We start from the raw sequence: 23,639 nt of genomic DNA on the forward strand, positions 1-23,639 counted from the left end.
ATTGAACATTTTGAGAGTTGAGCTAAAGACACACACCACTCTTTGGGAGCTAAAGCTGGGGGTCAGAGAGAGGGGATAAAACCAAAGTACCAGATTAAGGCCATCCTTTCAAGCCACTGGCTGTTAGCTACAAAGAGGGTCTCTGTCAGCATCCCAGTTGGCCAAATCAGTAGCAATTTGGGGCTATGGTGATGGGGGGTTGGGAGTGTCATCTGACCAAATCTTCTTCATCTAATTAGTTTCCAGCGGCTTCCTGACTTCTCTGGGATATTCTCAACTAATGCACTGAAAGAAGAAAACTCTTCCATTCTTCCCCATCTTTGTGAAATGGTTCTGAAAGACAAGACTACAGCAAGACAGCATAGTTATTTTCTGAACCCTACTGAGGAGACATTCTACTTCTATGATGTGAAAGCCCCTGCCAACAAAAGGCTTTCTTACCTTCCATGCGTTGACATTACGCCACTCCACCTCTCACACCTTTCAGAAGTCACAGATGAAAAGAAACAATCAAAAGATACTTTCTGCTACAGAGCCTTTGGCCACATCTTCCCACAGCTCTTTTTCACCTTTCTCTTGGTCATCTATGCCCTGCTGGGAGCAGCCCTCTTTTACCATATTGAGGGCAGTAACAGTCAAAAAATTGTTGAATTTGAGGCATTTTTGAACAAACTCTGGACTTACATTGAAAGCTATAAAACAGGTACGTGAAATTTTCCACTGAGAAGTGATTTCTGACTAGGATGAATTGTTCAGGGAACACTTGACTTTCTAAAAAGGTATCCAAAGGCATGTGTTTAGAAGGTTTTTGGTTGATTTATTTTTTCTTTTTTTCCTTTTTTGGGGGCGGGGGGAAAGTAGGGCAATTGGGGTTAAGTGACTTGCCCAAGGTCACATGGCTGGATTTGAACCTAGGTCTTCCTGACTCCAGGGTTGGTGCTCTATTCACTGTGCCTCCTCAGCTGCCCCAGTTGATTTTTTTAAGTGAGCCTTTTTTGTTTTCTTTTAAAGAGTTTGGTTTTCTGAGGTTAGCTCCCATTGTCTTTAAGTTAAATGGTTGCTGTGGCATTTAGCTGGTAGAATCTCTCAGGGATACAATCTGAGAATGTGGCTGCCAACCTCATCCTTTAGGCAGGACTATCAGAAAGTGGAACTGCTCCTTTAGATGGGGACAGGTTTGCAGCTCCCTAACTACTTCTTGCTTAGCTTCCTGGCATGAGAATTTGTTGACTATTAGGTTATCCCATGGGGAATTGGAATAGGTCCCGGGAGAAGAGGCTATTCTGAATGAGCTGCCAACTCCCTGGAGAGAGCAATTTGATGAGGCTGACATCATGAAATGTCAGAGTATTTAGATGCCGAGGCTTTGCTAGGTAGTTATAACTAGCAACTCTGGTTCCCATGAATGATCCATTTGGGGGTACTTAAAGAGATCTTATGGGCTGTTAGGGTGCAGGCTTACCAGGGAAAAGACTTCTGGTCCTCCAGAAAGTCTACCTTGAACACCGCCCCTCCACCCCCCAAGCTCTGCACAGTAACCCTTGACTGCCCAGTTCTTGTAAGGACTCTGGGCTTTGGTGAAAGAAACTGACTAGAAATGCTTTTTCTGCTTAAAATGTTCAATTCTTTCCTCTTTGTTGAGTTCAAGGAAGGATATTTTGGTGAAATAAGAGGGTAGTCCTTATTCTACTACTGACTTACTAGTGGCCTGAGGTCACTTTGGTGGGGGGGTTGGGTTTTTTTGGGGGGGGGGAAGAGTGGTTTTTGTTTTCTTGGTTGACAGTTCCCATTAAATACTTTGGGCTCAGGAAAGATATTATGTGTTAGAGAAACCAGGTTCTAATCCTATATCTGCCATGATGTCCAGAACTATAGTTTCCAAACTGGTAAGGACATTAGAAGATTCTCCCCCACCCATTCTACTCCTCTACCCTGACTCCATTTTACAGATTAGGAAACTGAGACCTAGAGAGAGGTTAAATGGACTTGCTCACTGTCATATAGGTGGTAAGTAGCAGAATTAAGATTACAGCCAAAGTCTCTGACTCCAGATCCAGGACTGGTATGTTTGTTTTTTTTGTTTTGTTTTTCATGTGATGTCTCCTCCCTCTAACTAGCACTCTGTAGTTTAAAGTAAAACACTCCCTGAGCCTCATTAGCCTCATATGTCAAATGAAGAGTTTGAGCTGTAGGGTTTCTTAGGGATTCTTTCTTCTCCACGTGTCTACAACCTATGTGGAAGTCCTTGGAAGAATCAAAAAGCATCTAATTGTTATACAGATGTTAGGTCTTGTCAGTGTTACTACCCAAACCAATCTTTCAAATAGTGCTTCAGGTGCTATTTCCTTGGGAATTCAGCTTCTCTCCTTTTCTCTAAGAACAGGATTTTTCTCTAAGAACAGCCTCAGGTCACATGACCCAATCGCGACCTTCCACCTTCAGATTGGGGTTGGAAAAGACGCCTTGTGAGAGAGCTGGCCATTGAGCACCTTTTCTGGAGTTAGATGACCTGGGTTGAAATCTGATCCTCTGTTGTAAAGGAGAGTCCCTGGGTCTCAGTTTTCTTATCTGTTCAATAAGGGCAGTTGGACTAGAGATGGGCCCTTCCAAGCCTTCATCTATGATAACAATGATCGCCCTAGGTGAGGAAAAAGAATTTGCCTAGAGATACTAATGTCTTTTTGGGAGACCCAGCTTTGTCTTGAATCTACCTTAGCTGGATGTCTGTGGAGGACCATGACTTCCTGGCCCACAAGGGTTCAGAAGAGCAAAAGTGGGGCATAGGTGCAAGGTTGGGTAGGTGACATTTGAGATTCTTCCAATCCACTCAGACGAGGCTAGAGTAACTAGCTGAGAAACCTGTAAGCTTTCTTTAAGAGGCTGAAACCTGGTTAGTGTTTAGCTATGCCTGTCAGTTGAATTCTGAAAAAGAAAAAGTCTTTGTTACTTAAATTATTACTTTGGGGCCCCCCAAGAGGAGCAGATACTGTTATATCCAAACATGATTACTGAATTCAATAAGTTCTACTATTTTGTCCAAATGTGTATTTTCAAGGATTTGATTAGTAAACTCCCATTTCCTAATGCAGATTTGCAATTCTTCAACATTTTGTAAGCTAAAAAAAAGTGTTTGGAGGCACTATGAAGTTAAATAATTTGTTTAGGATCACACAGTCAGTGTATCTTTAAGGCAGGACTCAAACCCAGGACATCCCGACTCTAAAGTCCCCCCCCCTTTTTTTTTTTTATCAGTATAGCATATTGCCTGCCCCTGTTATATTTACTCCTTATAAATGATCATTTCTTACATCCCAATTTCAGGCATGGCCTCTACCTTCAGCCCTATTCTAGCTGCCTAGATGAGATAGGAGTCAGCAACTCTATTCCATCTGATGAAATGCAGAACCATTAATCCTTGCCACCTGTCCTATCACTGCTATCCTAAGATCTTCCAGCCCTTGCCATCTGTCCTGACTCTTTGCCTTCCAGATCCCAGGCAACGATCCCAGGACTGAGCACACCTGAACCTTTCCACCATCTCAGCAGCTAGATTTTCATGTGTCTTCTCCCTCATTTACAGTGTGAGCTCCTTGGGAGCAGATACTTTCTTCTCTTTTGTTCTTGTTGTTTCTATGGGTTTTGTTTCTAATAGGTGCTTAATAAATATGTTTTTTCAGTAATTCGTTCATTCATTACTTCATTCATAGAGGCAGGTAGGTGTTGCAATGGATAAAGTGCTCAGGAGAACTCAAGTTCAAATCCAGACTCAGACACTTACTATCTGTGTGACCCTGCACAAGTCACTCTACCTTAAAAGGGAAAATAATAGAACCTGCCTCATTAGGATGTGGTGAGGATCAAATGAGATAATATTTATAATAGCACTTAGTACAGCATTTGGCATATGGTAGAGGCTTGATAAATGCTTTCCCCTTCCCTTATTTGTAGAAATTACAGAATTTGTAGGAATAACATATATATGTGTGTATCTGTATGTGTGTGCATATATGTGTGAATGCCTATCCCCCTTCCTCATTGGTAGAAATGCAAGGAACTTTCATTTCACGTTTCACAGATTTTTTTTTAATTCTAACAACCCTATTGAGGGATGGAGAAACTATGGTTCAGAGAAATTGGCTTCCCTAAGGTCACACAGCAAAGTGGTGGCAGGACAGGGATTAGAATTTGGTCTCTTAATTCTGGCCAGTGCTCTGGACATTAATCCCTGGGGTGACCCAAGAGGTAAGAACAACAGAAACTGTGTTACCATTTTCCTGGAGCCTGGGAGAACTATAGTATATAGTCACTGTGTAGTCAGTAAAGTTTGAATCTTAGCCAAGTGGAACATGGAGGCAGCAAGCCTCCATTCTGGTGGTGTTAATAGCTGTTACAGTACATTTACCAGCCCAGTGTCTAGGAAACAGGCATTTAACTGTCCTGGGCAGAAGAAAAAACTCACTGGTGGGGTGGTGGGGAAGGGGGAAGGCGGCTAGCTGACACAGTGAATAGAGCACTAGCCCTGGAGTCAGGAGGACCTGAGCTCAAATTTGGCCTCAGACACAACACAAAAAGTAACCGTGTGACCTTGAGCAGGTCACTTAACCTCAATTGCCCTACCTTCCCCACTCCAAAAAGCAACCCTCACCCCAAAAAAAGTCACTGGGAAAATTATTCCGCCTCTTTGACTAGTGTAGGTCATGAGTTGACTGTTCCGTCTCACCTGTAACATTTCCTTTATAGGAACAGAGGAAGATAGAAAGCATCACTTCATAACAGTGACCAGACGGATGATACAGGATGAACTGAAGAAAGAATGGCTCATAAGTTCCTCGGAGTGGTCATTTCTGGAATCCTTATTTTTCTGTTGTACTGTTTTTACCACAGTGGGTAAGATCTTCTAAAACCACCCTTTTGCTTTACTTCTCTATTTGTGTCAAGGGTACCACTGGCCATTCAATCAATTAGTCTTATCCATCAAGTCTTGATTAAGCATCTACTGTAGCCAGGTAAGTATTAGGCACTGGATATACAAGACAAAAATGAAAAAAAGTCCTTGCTTTCAATCACTTTACCTTCCGATGGGGAGGAAGGATGCACATATAGGGAGAATTATATATAAAATTCAGAACTATATATAAAATTAGGTATATGCAAAACACAAAAGTTGATGTAAGATAACTTTAGAGAAGAAGGCTCTAGCAGCTGGTGGGACAGATGGGGGAAAGGAGAAGGGACCAGGAAAGACCGGATACAAAAATTGGTGCTTGAACAGAATCTTGAAGACCACCAGGGATTTTCAGAGGCAGACCTAGAGAAGAAAAGCATTCCAGTGGAAAAAAATCCCATGCAAAGACAGGAGATGGAGTGTCCTGTGTAAGAAACATCAAGGAGGCCAGCATGTCGGGATCATAGAGTACATGGATGGGAGTAATATAAAAGGCTGGAAGGTAGGATGACACCAGGCCAAAATAAGGGTTTCCATTTTATCCAAGGAGCAAAAGGAAACCACTGGAGTTTATCAAGAAGGAGGGGTGACATGATCAGATCTTCTCTATAGGAAAAGCACTTTGGTAGCAGAAGGGATTATGGATTGTAGTGGGGAGAGACTTGAAGTGAGACAAATTGCAATAATTTGGGGAAGAGAGAATGAGAGTTTAGTGGTAGCTATTTAAGTGGGAAAAGGAGGATGTAGAGACAAAGAGGTGAACCTTGGTGACTGGAAGGATTGTGGTATCCTTGACATTAGAAAAGGAAGCTCAGAATCAGAAAAGAGGGGGTGGGTTTGGAATGAAAGATGATGAGTTGTGTTTAGGATATGCTGAGTTTGAGGTGCCCATGGGATGTCCAATTCAAAACGTTCAATAGGCAGTGGAGAGATGTGGGACTAGGGCTCAGGAGAGAAAGACTAGGGTTAGATATATAGATCGAGAAGTCAACTGCACAGAGATAATACCTGAATTCATGGGAGCTGATGCAGTCACTGAGAGAGTGAAGAGATAAAAGAGGAAAGAGCTTTGGACAGAGCTGTGGGGGCCCACCCAAGGGGTTTAGACGGAAAAGAGAAGAGAGGAAGTGTAGGCAATTGATATACATCATTTTTCATGTAGTTAGGGAGCATAACATGGGTGGCAATCCAGTAAAGGGGACTGAGAATGAGCATTGTGTAGAAGGAAAACCAGAAAAGATCAGTGTCAAGGAAACCCAAAGAGAAGAGAGTATTTTTCTAGGAGCGGGAAGTCCAAAGACTACTGCTGCAGAAACATCACAAAGCATGAGGACTGAGAAGCCATTAGATTTGCCAATTTAAAAGTCATCTAACTCTGAAGAAACAATTCCATCTGCATGATGAGGACATGAATCAGGTTTCAGAGGGTTCGAAACAGAACAAGAAGAGAAAAAGGGCAGGCAATGAGTAGCATCGTTTCAGTCATGTCCTATTCTTTGTGACCCCATTTGGCGGATTTCTTGGTAAAGATACTGGAGTGGTTAGGAAAAGTTTTTTTCCAGGAGTTTGACTGAGAAGGAGAAGAGAGCTAGAGGACAACAGCTAGTTGTGCTGAATCTAGTGAGGGTTGTTTTTTGGGTTTGTTTTAATTTTTAAGGATGGAGGAGATGTGGGTGTGTTTATAGGAAGCAAGGAAGGAACCGGGAGATAGGGAGGGAAGGGAAAGGGAGAGGGGGGGGGGAGAGAGAAAGGAAAAGAGGGAGAGGGGAAAAAGGGGGAAGAGGAGAGAGGGGAAGAGAGAGAGAGAGAGAGAGAGAGAGAGAGAGAGATGGAGATGGAATAATAGTCACCCAGCTTCACATCAGCCCCAGTCTTTCCTCTCCTTTATCCCAAATATCCAATCAACAGCCAAATCATGCTGACAATATGTCTACAACATCTGTCACATCCATTCCCTTCTCTATACTGACATGGCCCCCACCCTAGTTCAGGCCTCTATCATCTCTCACCTGAACCATTACAATAATCCTCCTAATCTCTGCTTCTAACTTCTCATCTATTCACTCTCCACACACCTACCAAATTAATATTCCACAAACATGAGTCTGAACATCTGGCTCCCTCATTCAGGAAGCTTGTGTGGCTCACTGTTGCTTCTAAGGTAAGTTATAGAACCCTGTGTTTGCCACAGAAAGCTGTTCCTTCACTCTAACCTATCTTTTCAGGTTGGTTACACATTACTCACCATAACACATTCTACATTCTAGCCAAAATATTACCTATAGTCAACATCCCACCTCCCACCTCCCAGACTTTGCACAGGCTTTCCCCCATGCCTAAAATGATCTTCTCTCCATCTCTTGAATCACAACTCCCTTCAAGACTGAGTGCAAGTATCACCTCATTAAAGAAGATAAAAATCATTCTGTTTCCCTTTGTTATTAGTTCTCTCTCCCCACCCCACTCCACATAAATATTTTATTTCATATGTATCTTATATTTAATTATCTGAGAATATCATATGTCTTCCTAGTGAAATGTAAACTCCTAAAGGACAGGGATTGTCTTGTTTTCATCTTTGTATCTGAAGTGCGTGCCTCGGTGCCTGGCACATTGTACATAATGCATCCTTGTGGAAGGATGAGAAATGTTTTTGGAAATTGTCAGGCACCATGCACATATGTTATGTACACATACATTCTTTGTGGTCCTGAAATGATATCTTTTAGGCTCTGGGTTCATTCAGCTGGATGTTAATGCAGACCCAAACTTTTGTCCTTGGTCCCCTTCTCTTTTCACCTTCCGAAGCTCCATTCACTCCCACAGTTTCAACTGAATCTCATACTTGATTATAGACCATCTTACTGGCTTCAAGGTAGCTCAAACTCTACCTTCTCCCTATCTCCTTCTCCCCAACTATTTTGTCTTTATTCTTTGTATCTTCTTATTTATAATAAGTCATGATGTAATTTTAAACTAAAGCTTAAATATATCATTAACATGATATAATGAATTATGTGGATTAGTAATGTGACATTATAATATAATGTAATATTTGATGTGAATGGAATATGATAATTACATGACAAGTGTACCAACACTTTAAGCTAAAAGCTTAAAACTGAACTAAGACTTTTGGGACACCCTGTATACATGCATGGAGCCTCCCCCCAAAGAAATGTTAACTCCCTGAGAATAGAGATTATTTCATTTTTGTCTTTAGTTCTCCAGGGCCTAGTACAGTGCTTGGCAAATGGTCAGTGATTAGCAAATGCTTGTTGATTTATTAACAAATATCAGATCTATATTTCCATTCTGGTCTTTCACACTCCAGATTCATCTCTCCAAAGGCCTGCTCTACCTCTAGACCTGGAGGTCCCACCAACACCTCAAAATCAACATGTTGAAAGCCGAGCATCGTTTCTTCCCACACAAGCCCACTCCTCTTGCCTTTTCACCCATCCTGGTTTATCTTTGTCTTTGAGATCTGATCCATCACACAGTTTTCTTGATTGTGCCCCCTGTGCTATTTCTCATATCCATCCTTTTCTCGAGTCCCACTTGGATGACCCTTTAACCACTCCCCCGGATGATTACACAGCTTACTGATGGACCTTCCTACCTCTGCTTTCTGCACTTGCACCAATCCATCCTTTGTATTGCTGCCAGACAAGTCTTCTCGCACTTAAACCTGGCCATGCCATTTTTCTGCCCTTAAACAAGAAGAGCTAAGATCCATATAGTACTTTGAGATCTACAAAGGGTTTCACCTACATTATCTCATTTAAGCTTCACAGTCATCCTATAAGATAGGTACTATGGGTCTCATTATTCCCACTTTGCAAAGGGAGAAACTGAGACCCAGAGAGGTTGAGGGATTTTCCTATGGCTATCCAGTGAATATAAAATCCAGGAGTCAAACTTAAATTTCTCCTGACTTTAGGACCAACACTCTTTACACTTCAGTGCTCATCCTTTCTGTGGCAGTAGGATCTCACTTTCCCTATTGCCCACCAGGTGGAATTCAAACTACTTTGTCTCTTTTAAAGGCCCTCCAGCTAGATGCCCAATTGTTCCCTTCCCCAACACACAGAGTTTCAGTCAGACTGAAAAAGTCATGACTTTCAGTTTCACAAACACCCTGTGCTTTCCTGACTTTGTGCCTTTGATCACCCTGTTCCCTATACCTGGAATGTCTTTTTGCCCTAATTTTCCTAAGAACTTCTTTCTATCTTTAAAAGTACAAATTAGATATCATCTCCTTCATGACAACTTCCCTGAATCTCCTGATTTGTAGCAAAACCTCATATACACTTGGTTTTGTACCAAGTATTGATGCACTTGTCACATAATTTTATTACATTATATCACATCAACATTATATTATGTTGTGTTGTGTTATGTTATATTGTATTGTATTGAATAATGTCATATCACATTACATCACATATATCATATTATACTCACTTCTATCAGGGAGTTGTAAGGATCAAAACAGAAAGCATTAGTAAGATCCTTTGCAAAACTTATATCATTATGTAAATGATAGCTATTTATTATAATTGAATATTAGTATCAAATATTATTACATTAAATCTATTGTTTGAGGCAGCATTAGATAAGTGGATGTTAAAGTCAAGATGACCTGGGTTGCCTCTGAAAAATAATGACTGTGTGATTGTGGACAAATCACCTCTCAGTCCTCTAGGCAATTTTCTAAAACAGGAAAGTGACAACCTGCTTTTTGTTGAGAGAGTTTTCTTACCTGGAAGTTCTCCTACACCAATGAAATCAGAGGTCCACCTCCTATTCCTTATATGACAATACGTTATACCTTTTGGTATTGATCTCTCCCCTATTTGAGTGTAAATTCCACAAGGGCAAGGACTATGTCTTACCTAAATCTCATATCTTCTCTAGCACATAGCACAGTCCTATGTACACAGTATAATAAATGTTGAACTTTTCACTGAAATCTACATCCTTGACAGGGAGAATTTTACATTGGCTTAAGAAAGAGAATGATTGTCTAATAATGAGTGTTTCAAAACAACCACTCAAAAAAGCAAAGACCATGTGGATGGGAAAGGGCATGCATATGTGCATTTCTTTCCCAAAGATAAAAGAACACAAGATTCAAATCAACCTTTCTCTCTCCGCTAATGAAAATGCATTAGCATTGGTCTTAGTTAAAAATCTCAGAAGTAATGATACATCTCACTGTAAATTCAATTAGGATATAGCTTAACATCTGCTAATCATCCAAAGCCAGATGATGGTGGCTCATTTTCTGCATGCTTACGATCAATATTTGTACTTTTTAAGCCCTCTGATGATACTTCCTCCTGCCCTGCTTTGGGTTGCATTTCATGACTCCTGTTGTGCAAATGCTGCCTTTAGGTTGTAGATAGAAGCACCTGCCAGGTGTAGGGCTAGTCAGTTACTGTTCAATCCCCATTTTGGAGGCCACTTTGCATTAGAAAACCCTCTTTTCAGTATTCAGTCAATTGCAAAGAGAGTATTAAGCAGAAGCAGTCTAAGTGGGATGGAGGAAGTGAGAACTCTGGAATGTATCAATGCATTCAAAGAAATGATCTCATTTTCCTTTATGCACTTCTTTATCTAGTAATTATGTGCAATGGTCCTTTCCAAGGCAATCCTTTGAAACTCATCCACTTCCCCCTGATTTTTTTAGGACTTTAGCCAGAGTGCTAGAAAGATAAGGTCTTAAATACTCTTTAACGAACTAGGTTTACCATCATTTACAGTTGAGTGACAAATCCAGGTAGAAGTGTCTAACAGGGGCCACTCCAGTATGTCAGAACGAGATTAAAATGTAGTTGGGAAATACTTAACAAAATAAATAAAAATATAATACTATGTCCATATGTGATTTTCAAAATATGTGCCTGCAGGGATCTTTAGGTACAGTTTAGTGATCTCTGTTTCTGTATGAGTTTGACATCCCTGGTGTAGTGAGAAGAAAACAGAATTTACAGTTAGAATATCTAGATGTTAGTCCCAGATCCAACATTTACTAGCTGTGGGCCTGCGTGCATATCACTTTGCATGAAATAATGTACATAATGTACATGAAACTCCCTGCAAATTGTAAAGTACTATACAAATGTCAGTAATAACAATAATAATAATTACTATTATTCTTTGAGACTTAGTTTCCCTAACCATAAAACAGGGATAAAAATACTTCAAATACTTATCTCACAGGATTATTTTGAGAAAAGCACTTTCTAAAGTGCTAGATAAATTAAGATAATGTTGTTTATTGTTGTTACTCGAATTTCAGTCTGATAGAAAGAGCATGGGTAGCCCTTACAAAGATACAGTTCCTGGTCTTTGGGGATGCTGAAACCTCAAAATTAATAGAAATTTCTTCTCTTCTTTTCTAGTAGGTGTAGTCCTTCCTTAATTTCAACTCATTATAAAATGCTTTCATGTTTAGGACAATGGAAGGAAGGAAGACTGGCATCAAAATATTTTATGATTTAAAAAAGTGATGATGGATGTAAAGTCATGGTGGCAGGTGGTCCTTCAAATACAACCGGTAAAGCATTTACCATATTCTAAATTTGCACTCTTTGCAGACCTGTGCACATATAGTCAGCTTTCAGAATAGTTTTGCAAATTGTAAACAAACAAAAAAGGGTGGAAGCTTTTTAATAATGAAAATTGCATTTATAAATGATCTGTATTAGAATATAATAAATCTCCAGTATAGTCAACTACTACCTGTGTTGTACAACAGATACCTTCTATTTTAGTTGCTAATAAAGGGCTACACAACTCAAAAAAAAAAAAAGAGCATGGGGCAGCCAGGTGGTACAGTGGATAGAGTACCTGGCCTGGAATCAGGAAGACCTGAGTTCAAGTCTGGCCTCAGATACTTAGTAGCTGTGTGACCCTGGGTAAGTCACTTAACCCTGTTTGCTTCAGTTTCATCTGTAAAATGAGCTGGAAAAGGAAAAGGAAAAATACTTCCAGTATCTTTGCCAAGAAAACCCTAAATGAGGTCACAAAGAATTGGACACAACTGAAAATGACTGAGCAATGATTCTGCTGGCAAGGAGCCTATATCCTACTGAAAGGATGCAACATAGGCTGATAGTATCATAGATTCGTAGCTGGAGAGGACCTTAGAGGCCTTCAAGGACAGTCCCATAATTTTACAGATGAGGAAACTGAAACACATAAAAGTTCAAGTGTCTTGTCCAGGATCACAGAGCTAGTGAATGTCTGAGGTGAGATTCCAACCCAAGTTTTCTTCATTCACCCACTGTACCTGCTGCTCCTCTATGTAAAAAGCATGTGAGGAGGGAGGGTGTAGTAACATGAAGCAGTGTCAGCAAAGCCTTCCTAATGGAAATAACAATGACCCCCGAAGGAAGCCTGAGCCTCCCTTGTGCCCTTGTCCCTTTCACCTTCATCATAGTTACATGTCCATATCTTGTTGTACTAGTCTTTAGACTCCTTGAGATCAAAGGATGGTGTCTTATTTTTCCTTGTATCTCCTTCAACTCAACCCCGCACAGCCCCTAAACACAAGGTTTCACTCATATAGACCCCACTAAATAAAAATTAAATAAAATGACTCATAGCTGGAACCTCTGGTCTGGAGTTCATGATTTGATTCACTTGGGAAACTAATTTTTTAAAATTTAAACTCAGTTTCTTCCAATATATTTTATTTTATTTTTTAAATTAAATTTATTTTTTTAGTTTACATCATTCATTTCCACAAGATTTTGAGTTACAAATTTTCTCCCCATTTTCCCCCTACCCACCACTCCAAAAACAGCGATCCCACTGAATATCCTCTCCCCCAATCTGCTCTCTCCTATGTCTTCCCCCATTTCCCCTCCGACTTTCCAGTAGGTCATGGTGGATCTCTATGCCCCTGTATATCTTATTTCCCAGTTACATGTAAAATAATAATAATAATAATATATTTTTTAAACATTTGATTTTAAACCTTTGAATTCCAAATTCCTTCCCTACCTCCCTTGTCACACACCCTTACTGAGAAGACAAGCAATTCAACATAGGCTGTACATGTGTAGCCATGCAAAACATTTCCATAGTGGATATATTGTGAAAGACTGACTATATTTCCCTCCATCCCATCCCACCCCTCACTTGTACTATTTTCTGCTTTGATCCTGTCCCTTTTCAAAAGTGGGTGCTTCCAACTTCCCGCTGCCCTAGCCTTCCCTCCCTTCCATCATACCCTTTTCATCCCCTTCCCCCCTACTCTCCTGTAGGGTGAGATACCCCATTTAGTGGGTTTGTGGTTCCCTCCCTAAGCCAAATTCATTGAGAATAGGGTTGACTCATTCCCTTTTGCCTTCCTGTTCTTGCCCTCCATTGTAACAGTTTTCCCTTGCCTCTTCTATATGAGATAATTTATCCCATTCTATCTTTCCCTATCTCCTCTCATTATATTCCTCTCTCACCTCTTAATTTTACCTTTTAAGTATCATCCCTTCCTATTCAACTGGTCCTGTATCCTCTTGTCTATGTATACCTGTACACATATATACACATACTCACATATGCATTCATATGCCCATATACCCTCCTATATAGACATATACATGTATACATATATACATTTCTATTCCCTTCAACTATTCTCATACTGAAAAAAGCTTCATAAGTTACAATTTTTGTTTTTCCATGTAAGAATGTAAGCAGTTCAACTTTGATAAGTTCCTTATGATTTCTTTTCCTTGTATACCTTTTCATGCTTCTCTTGCTTCTTGTAATTGAATGTCAAATTTTCTATTCAACTATGGTTTTTTCATCAAGAATGCTTGAAAGTCCTCTATTCCACTGAATGACCATATTTTCCCCTGAAATATGATACTCAGTTTTGCTTGGTAGTTGATTCTTGGTTTTAATCCCAGCTCCTTTGCCCTCCGGAATATCATATTCCAAGCCCTTCAATCTCTCAGTGTAGAAGCTGTCAGATCCTGTGTTATCCTGATTGTGTTTCCACAGTATTCAAATTGTTTCTTCCTGGCTGCTTGTAATATTTTCTCCTTGATCTGGGAACTCTGGAGCCTGGCTATAATATTCCTTGGAATTTTCTTTTTGTTATCTTTTTCAAGAGGTGATCAGTGGATTCTTTCAACCTCTATTTTGCCCTCTGGTTCTAAAACATCAGGGCAATTTTCCTTGAGAATTTATTGGAGGATGATTTTCTAGTCTCTTTTTTTTTATCATGGCTTTCAGGTAGTCCAATAATTTTAAAATTATCTCTCCTGGATCTATTCTCCAGGTCAGTGGTTCTTTCAGTGAGATATTTTACATTGCCTTCTATTTTTTCATTTGTTTGTATCTGTTTAATAGTATCTTGATTTCTCTAAAGTCACTAGCTTCCATTTGCTCCAATCTAATTCTGAAGGAATGATTCTCCTCAGTGAGCTTTTGAGATTCTTTTTCCACTTGGCAAATTTGGCTTTTTAAGGCGTTCTTCTCCTCATTGGCTTTTTGGACCTCTTTTGCCATTTGAGTTAGTCTATTTTTTATGGTGTTACTTTCTTCAGTCAGGTTGTTGACTTTCTTTTCATGATTTTCTTGCATCATTCTCATTTCTCTTCCCAATTTTTCCTCCACTTCTCTTATTTGGTTTTCAAGATCCTTCTTAAGCTCTTCCATGACCTGTAGGCAGCTTATTCTTTTCTTGGAAGCTTCTGGTACAGGGGTTCTGACTTTGCTGTCTTCCTTCTGTCCCATGCTTTGATCCTTTTTGTCCCCAAAAAAGGAGTCCAAATTTGGATTACTGTGCTTACCTTGCTTCCCTCGTTTGCTCATGTTGCCACTCAATTACTTGACTTCTGAGCTTTTTGCCACAGTAGAACTCTGCTACTAGAAGGGGGGAGCTTTGTCCCAATTGTTGGGGTTTTCTCAGCTGCTGGAGCTATTAGTTGGGTGCCTTTTCTGAGGCCTCCCCACACTCTGGCAAACTGGTCTTGTACCCCAGGACCTCCACCCTAGATCACAATCCAGACCCAAGCAGACTAAAGCAAGAGTGATTACCCCTAAGACTGGTTTCTTGGTACCCCTGCAATCTGCAGGCCAGGAGCTCTGAAGCAGCCATGTGGTGGTGGCTGCACAGCTGCAGTGCCTTAGCCTCTTGTCGCCCCAGGGGCAAAGGCCGACCACACTCCCAAATTCCCAGGTCCCAAAGTCCATACTGCACTGACCTCTCACTTTATCCTTAGCCTCTATGGGTTGATAATTATGCAAATTGCCACTGCTGTTGGTGATCTGAAGTCCCTCCACTGGTTGTGACCGCCCTGAGGCTAAAACCTCTGACTCATGTGAGGCCTTCCTGCCAGCCTGCTGGACTGTCTTCAGTGGGAAGTTAGCTTCTCTCTGTCATTTTGTGGGTTTTGTAGCCAGCTCCGTCCAGTCCCAACCCTAGGCCTGGCAATGGCCCTTGTGGTTGGTGGGTCAACTTGCCGCCACGTTGATCAGCCCTTGTCAGGGCCTCTGCACCAGCCCCCATTGTCTTCTGGGACTCTCCCAATATATTTTATAGAAAAAAAATGTGAATATTTGCCACAAGCTCCCTTTTCTCCCTTCTTCCTCACATTCAAATTCAATTACTCAGGTGTTTCTGTCACTGTTTACTTCTTTAACCCTGTCCTACATGATGAAATGGCTCCTTACCAAGACCAACCCATCTATTTGTTCAAGTGATGTCATTCCATCCCAGTTCCTCCACCAAATTGCTCTCTATGTCATCCCCATATTTGTGTATGTATATGTTGTGTTTTATGTATATATTGATATGTGAATATATGTTTGCGTGTGTGTGTGTGTGTGTGTGTGTGTGTGTGTGTAGATCTATCTATCTAATATTGGCCTGGGAAAGAAGTGAGAAATGGAGAGACTGAAGAATGAGTTTAGAAATAGTAAGTCATAAAACAGAAATGGCATGTCTAAAGGACATCCATATAACAATGCCCAGAAGGCAACTAAATAATAATGGGACCAAAGCTAAGGAAAAAGATTTTTAAGAATTACTTAGATTTGGGAGTCATCTGTGTAGAAATGATTGCTAAACTTACAAGAACTGATGAGATCCCTGAGAGAGAGTATAGAGAGAAGGGGACCCATGACAGAACTATGGTGGATACACCCACAATAAGGTAATTAGGATATTTGGAATAAGGAAATTGGGGTTTGAATCTGACCATCAAAAGGAATCACAGTGGCTTCTCCTAAACTATCCTTGGCATATCTTCCAGAGACCATACTGGCAGAAGGGACAGAGTCTGGTCCAGTGTGTTAGGTCTTAGATTCTTATATTATTAAATCAGTCCAATATTGATCTCTTATTCTGCTTTCCCAGCACAGCCTGTCAGCATACAAGACTTCTCCCTGCCTTTGGTTCTAAAATAGCAACTGTTGGGGCAGCTAGGTGGCGCAGTGAATAGAGCACTGGCCCTGGAATCAGGAGGACCTGAGTTCAAATCTGGCCTCAGACACTTGTCCCACTTACTAGCTGTGTGACTTTGGGCAAGTCACTTAACCCCAATTGCTCTCCAAAAAGCAAAACAAAACAAAATAGCAACTGCTGAGGTAAGCTATAATCATCCTTACCAAAGTGCTCACTGCAGATCTGAACTGCAGATCTATTAAAAAGTAGCATACATGCCCCTTGAAGTAGCACTAATGAATGCCACCACATCTTTGAAGTTTTTAGAACTCATATCTTCAAGGTGGTTGTGTTTTATGTTATGGGGAGGTGGGAGGAATGGTAAAGGATTCTCTTAGACTTTTCTTAAGATAAGTCTTCATGTGTCTTCTGTTTTTAGGTTATGGTGATATCTATCCCAGAACAAGACTTGGAAAAATTGTATGCATGCTGTATGCTCTCTTTGGGATCCCTTTAATGTTCTTGGTTATGGCAACTGTTGGTGACAGCCTAGCAACCATTATAACTACAGTTTACAATAATTACAAAACTCTTCATGTCAAAATATCACATATCAAAAGGTTCGCTCATATAAGTGGAGATCCTGATCATGTTAATCAGGTCAGTCCTCGAGTCAAGGTAAAAAAATTAGACCATAATATCAATGTGCAAAGCAGCAATAAAACAACCCATCAGCACCCGAAGGAACAATGCCAGAAAATAGAACTGTTTGAAAATATCGGGGAGAACAACCACGAAAACACATTGCATGTTACTCCTCAAATGGAAAGGAGCGTTTCATGTCCTGAGCTGGAAGAAATGAAATCATATCCCTCTGCTTACAAAAGCTTTAGGGAAGTAGGAACTTTAGTTCAACACTTTGATGTTCCCATTCTAATGATTGCCCTTGTTGTGTTTGCCTACATTTCCTTAGGAGCAGCAATTCTACCCATTTGGGAAACTCATTTGAACTTTGAGACTGCATTCTATTTTTGTTTCATAACATTTACCACAATTGGGTTTGGGGATATCTCAGTGAACCATCGCATGCTCTTTCTCTTTTGCTCCGTTTATGTTGTTGTTGGCATGGAAATTGTCTTCATCGCTTTCAAACTGCTGCAGAAGAGATTGTTCTATGCTTACCAAACCATTGTAATGTTTGTCACAAAATGGGACATTGCTGAGCCAAGGGAAAAGTGAAGGTGATGCTGGGGTTCATTTGCACAAATCTATAAGGAATTTGATATTCATTAAATCCCAGGATTTAGAAATTATTGTCTTCATTGCTTTCAAACTGCCAGGATGGATTGTTCCGTGCTTACCAAACCATCATATTTGTAACAAAATGGGAAGTTCATGAGCCAGTGGAAAAGGGAAGGTGGTGCTGGTTCATTTGCAGAAATCTATAAGGGATTTGGTATTCATTAAATCAAAGAGTAGGAGGGGATTTTAGAAACTATCTAAACTCAACTTCCTGCCTAATAGGGTAATATTTCTCCATGGTTCTTCAAGAAGTGATTATAACTTTTGCTTGAAAACTTCCTGTAATGAGGGGCTAACTCCTTCACCAGGGAGTCAGCCCATTTTATTTAAGTCACCCCATTCTATTATGAGAAAGTACATATGGCCTCTATATCTATACAGAATGAGTTTATCTGTCCTTCAATATGATAGCCCTTCAAATATTTGAATTCAATGATGCTGTCTCTTCTTCTTTTCAGCTAAGCCCCTCCCCTAGTTACTTTAATTATTCATCATATAGCATGGTTGCAGCTCCTTGTTCTTGCAAGACTGTGGCACCCGGAACTGAACACAATAATATACTGGCTAACATTTTGTTCAATCTGTGTTGACTCAGTGCTATTGTAGACTGATATACCATATCATAAAGAGCAGATGACATGTCCCAAACCAATATTTATTTATGTCTTTGTGTATCTCAGAAAATAGGAAAACAACAAGCTATAGGGGTGAGAACACTCAAATTGGAGTCAAAGTACCTGGGTCCAAATCCCAGCTCTGTTACCAGTTCCCTTTTATGGACTATGACACTGAGAGATAGGGTTAGTCAGCCACTTCTCTGTCCATTTCTACTCCTCTTCCGATATTAGTGGGATAGCTTTATCTCACAGTGTAAGTGACCTACCATAGAAAGTGTACATGTTCATGTGAGTTGTCTAAATGTACAGACAGGTTAAGTTAGATATATCTAGAATCTTGTCTACTCTCCAAGGGAGACTGTGATTCCTACATCTTGAGGGGAGCAGAAGGCTAGCCACCTTATTATTGAGAGAGAGAGGGAGGGAGAGAGACAGAGATCAGAAAATAATTTTATCTATCTTCTCTTCTAAGTAATCCTGGTAGAGGGGTAAAATTTGTAATGGGGATAAACTAGAAGCTTTCCCAGTAAAATTAGGTGTGAAACAAGGATGTGCACTGATGCCACCAATATTATTCAGTAGTGTATTAGAAAGGGTAGCCATAGCAATCAATAAGAGAAGAGAAAGAAATTGAAGGAATCAGAATAGGCAATGAGGTAATAAAACTATCTTTTTGCAGATGATATGATGACATACTTAGAAAATCCTAAAGATTCAACTAAAAAGTTAACAGAAACAATAATTTTATCAAAATAGCAGGGTAGAAAATGAACTCTCATAAATGACCAGCGTTTCTATATATCAGCAACAAAACCCTGCAAGAAGAGATACCCCATATAAAATAACTATAGTCAGTATAAAATACCTGGGAGTGTACTCACCAAAATAAACCCAGGAACTACACAAGCATAATTACAAAACAATTTTTATAGAATTAAAGTCCGATTTTTAAAAATATAGAGAATAAAAAACATGAATAATAAATAAATAATTTAAAAATACAGAAATAGTAATTCTCCATGGGTAGATAGGGCTAATATATTAAAAATGGCAATTTTATTTTGTATCATCAAGGCAATACAGCACTGATGGTTGTAATGGGAATGTAAATTTTAAAGATCTTCCCTGCCCCTAGGCTAAAGTGCAGCAGAAGCCTGGGGAGGGAGGCTTGTTTTTCAGTAGATACTTCTTGATTGGCCAGTGAGTCAATAAGGTTGTTACATTCTCTGAGCCAGGAGAAGGCTATATAAGCCCTGATGTGTAGCTTTGTTTTGGGACTCACTTTGAGAAATGTTCTGTGATTTGATCTGAATTCTGGGAAGCCGTTGTTGAGAGTCCCCCGGCTTTGAAAAACCCAGAATGTGGAAACCCAGATGTTGACTGGGTATGGATGTAATGGTTGGACAGTTTGGAAATCTGTCTACTTGATGTTTCTGTCTTGATAATTATGCCTGTATACTTTGAGGTTCAGGGTGCTGACCTTTTCTCCTGAACAAGGTAAACGATATATGTCTGACTGATTAAAGTAAGCTTGTTAACCCATTTTGAGTTGCTTTCCTTTAACAAAGCAGATCCAAGAACCTGTGGTAGCTGCAAACCCTGAGGACGTGCTTGGGGTGCTTGCTGCTACAATGGTGACTATGAATATGCTGGTGTAGTTCTGAATTGCAAAATATAACAGACTCTCCATTTGGAAGACAGAAGCAAAACATTTATTCAGACACTAGAAAGCCAAATCCCAACACCAGAAAACTGAATCTATCATAGCAACAAAGAAGTTAATACGCTTTATCACTGCAGGAACCAGCACCATCCCTAAGTCTTCCTCTTGCTTGGGCCTTTCCACAAACAAACACTCACAATCCTAGATGTCTCTTTGCCTGAGTCCTCTCTCTCCTGTAGCACTAAATGTTCTTACTAATTTCCTGCTCCATCCCTTCTTACTCCACCCATTCAGCAAACTCCTCCCACCACAGGATCCATGTGATTACATTTGACTTGTTAAAGGGCAGGGAAGATCTTCAAAGCCCTTTAGACCTATTAAGAGGCAGGGAACACTTTCAAATTCCCATTACCATAAAAACCTAAGTGAATCTATTTATTCAATGCCATCCCAATTAAATTACCCCAAAATTACTTTACAGACCTAGAAAAAATAATTAAGTTAATTTGGAAGAACAAAAGTTCAAGGATACCAAAGGAATTAATCAAAACAGAATGTAAATGAAGGAGGTTTAATAATACCAGTTTATACTATACTATAAGGCAGTAATTATCAAAACTATCTGGTACTGGCTAAGAAATAGAAAGGTAGATCAATAGAACAGATGGTTGGGGAAAAATGAATGCAACCTATGTGTTCTAAAATATTCATAGCAGCTCTCTTTGTAGTGGCAAAGAAATAGACATTTCATGGATGCTCATCAATTGGGGAATAGGTGACAAAGTTGCAGTATATAATTGTGATGGAATACTACTGTGCTATAAGAAATGATGAGCTTGGTAATCTTAGAAAAACATGGGTAGACGTGGATGAAATAATGAAGAGTGAAATGAGCAGAACCAAGAGAACATTGTATACAGTACAGAAAAATTATTTTAAGAGCAACTGTGAGTGAATAAATAATTTTGACTATTATAAATACCCAAATTAACTGCAAAGGACATATGAAGGAAGACATTATCCATAGAAAGAAGTGATAAATAGATGTATAGAATGCTTTTACACATAAACAATACATGTATGTGTATGTGTGTGTGTCTAATGGTAGCCATCTCTAGGAAAGTACAGGACAGAAAAAAAGGGAAAAAATAAAATTACATGATAACATTTTTTAAAGGAATAGAAAGTAATATATAATAGATTTGCAGTTTCATGTGCAATCATCTTTTTATTATACTGTTACAGAAAAAAATCTTGTTTTATTTCATAAATTAATATAAATATATTTATTTATATATTAATAAAAATATTAAATAAATTTTGATAATAATAATGAAAAGTACAGGCTTCAAGTCTCGTTGATAAAATTAAACAATAAATAGAGCTTTACTCAGAGCAAACAGTTGATATACCCCAAAAGAGCCACTAGATGGCAGAGCCAGACCTTCTAGACATGAAATCAGAGCTACCACCAGATGGAGCTGGCCAAGCCATTGACAGAGTCACCATCCCTTCCCCTGAAACAGACAGCCAAGAAAAGGAAAAGTCACTGTTGGCTAAGACAAAGTTGTATCTGACTCTATGCATTATATTGTGCAGACAGGGGACTCCAGTGTTGGCTTCCAATACTGCTGTATACAGAGAAACACACATGTTATCTGGAAATTAATGCACTCCTCCCGTCCCAAATACCAAGCAGCCCTCCAGAGGGATTCATGGGAGGTCTGAGCATCAGAGATGGAGCCCCTGGAGGTTAAATGAAACTGGAATATTCTCCTGATGGGGGAGAGCGGGAAAGGTCTCTGCAGCCTCAGCAGGAAATGCTACTGTGGAAATCAATTGTTCTTGACTACCAACATGAGAACACTGGGTTTATAGACAAGGAGATCTGAGTTCTGATGTGACCTCAGACATTTGCCAGGATATCTAGGTTCCATTGCCTCTTTGAGAGATATACTAGCTGCGTGACCCTGGACAAGTCACTTAACCCCTTTTTGCCTCTGTTCCTCATCTGTAAAAAAAAAAAAAAGGAAACCTGATGGAGAAGGAAGTGGCAAACCACTCCAGTATCTTTGCCATAAATACTCCAGAGACAAAAGTCTGTGGGATCACATAGAGTCAGACACAACCCAATGCCTAAACAACAACAACAATGACCAATATAAGAAGTGGGTCTTTGGTCTCTCTAGAAAAGAAAAAAGTATCACTATTTGAAGATTTCTCTGTGCTTTAAAAGACAGTAGGAGGTAGTGTAAGGGAATGGAAAAATCAACAGATTTAGAGTCAGAGAGTCTGTGTTCAAATCCTGGGTCTGCCACTGATTAATTATGTGAACTTGGTGAAATCGATTAATTTCTCTGGATCTGTGAAATGACAGGAATGGGCTAGATGAGATTTAAGATTCCTTCAAACTCTAAACCTCTTAAGTTAAAACCCTGAGAAAAAGTTCCCTTTCCAAGTCTCAAGAATCTGACTTACCTAGTTACTTTCATCTCTGAAGGCCATGAAAGCCTTATTTATATGACAATGGGAATTCCCAGATGGGACATCTGGGTTCTAGTCCCAGGTCTGCCACAAACTTTAGCTGTGTGACCCTGGGCAGCTCATGTAACCTCTTTGGGCCTATGTTTTCCCATTTATAAAATGGAAGCATTGAGTCAGGTAATCCCTAAAGTACCTTTCTAACTCTGAGATTCTGATTCTTTTGTAAAATGCTATTTAAATGTGAATTGCTATCAATATTTTCCTGACCTAGTATCATAGATTTGAAGGAAAGTCACTCTAATATGAGTCCAACCCCCTCATTTTACAGAATGAAGAAACTGAAATTTAGTGAGGTTAAGGGTCTTGCCCAAAGCCACACAGTAAGTTTATCAAAGAGGCAAATGGAACTTAGATCTCGATTCCAAGTTCAACACACTATATAGCCATACGGATGTAAAAAAAATAGTAGTAGGGGCGGCTAGATGGTGCAGTGAATAGAGCACCGGCCCTGAAGTCAGAAGAACCTGAGTTCAAATCCGGCCTCAGACACTTGACACACTAGCCATGTGACCTTGTACCAGTCACTTAACCCCAACTGCCCTCCAAAAAGCAAAAAAAAAATAGTAGTTATTGATTTCATTTATTTTGGGGTCAAAAGAGAAGAGTATCCTATAGACGTAAGGATCTAACCCTGTCATTAGCCAGATAGCTCCAGTCAGCCTTCCATCTTAGTTGTTTTTATTTCTGTGCTTTTCAGGGAAGATTGATGCTGACAATTCACAGAGCTTGATAAGGTTTGATTAACCTCCTCATTTTACAGATGAGGAAACTGAAGCCAAGTGAAGTGACTTATCCCAGGTCACAAAGCTAGTAAGCTCTGGAATTGGAATTTAAATCCCAGGTCTCTGGCTCCAAATCCATTATCCTTTTCGTTGTAACTTGCTGCCTCCCACAAAAAGAATTACAAAATCTCAGAGCTGGATGGGATCTTAAAAAGCATTTAGTCGAACCCAGTCATTTTACTAATAAGGAAACAGGCCTAGAGAGATGGAATGATTTGCCCAGGGTCATATGGTAAGTGATAGAACTTTTACCCTTCATTAAAAAGACAGTGACCTGCCTTGAAATGGCCTCCCGCTGATACCCACCTACTGAAATTCTCCTTCTCTTTAAAAGCCTAGCTCATATGTTCCCTTTTCCATAAAGACTTCCTTTATGCTC

At 39.8% G+C, this 23,639-nt stretch overlaps 1 protein-coding gene across 1 annotated transcript; it reads left to right on the forward strand.

Annotated features, from left to right (window-relative positions):
• Positions 1–327: 327 nt before the first annotated feature.
• On the forward strand, positions 328–17,591 carry KCNK18 (potassium two pore domain channel subfamily K member 18). The gene is made up of 3 exons (XM_069097400.1): positions 328–703; positions 4,741–4,887; positions 16,792–17,591. Exons 1-3 carry the CDS (start codon positions 328–330, stop codon positions 17,589–17,591), a joined length of 1,323 nt encoding a protein of 440 aa, XP_068953501.1.
• Positions 17,592–23,639: the final 6,048 nt, after the last annotated feature.

This window comes from Petaurus breviceps, unplaced genomic scaffold, assembly GCF_028583685.1.
Source record: "Petaurus breviceps papuanus isolate PSGF00001 unplaced genomic scaffold, PetGlider_PUasm1.0 37, whole genome shotgun sequence".
NCBI lineage: Eukaryota > Metazoa > Chordata > Mammalia > Diprotodontia > Petauridae > Petaurus > Petaurus breviceps.

Coding starts and splice junctions, on each gene's coding strand:
- KCNK18 (XM_069097400.1), top strand. CDS start 328: ATGGTTCTGAAAGACAAGACTACAGCAAGACAGCATAGTTATTTTCTG. Junction 704..4,740: donor CATTGAAAGCTATAAAACAG/GTACGTGAAATT, acceptor TTTCCTTTATAG/GAACAGAGGAAGATAGAAAG. Junction 4,888..16,791: donor TACTGTTTTTACCACAGTGG/GTAAGATCTTCT, acceptor TTCTGTTTTTAG/GTTATGGTGATATCTATCCC.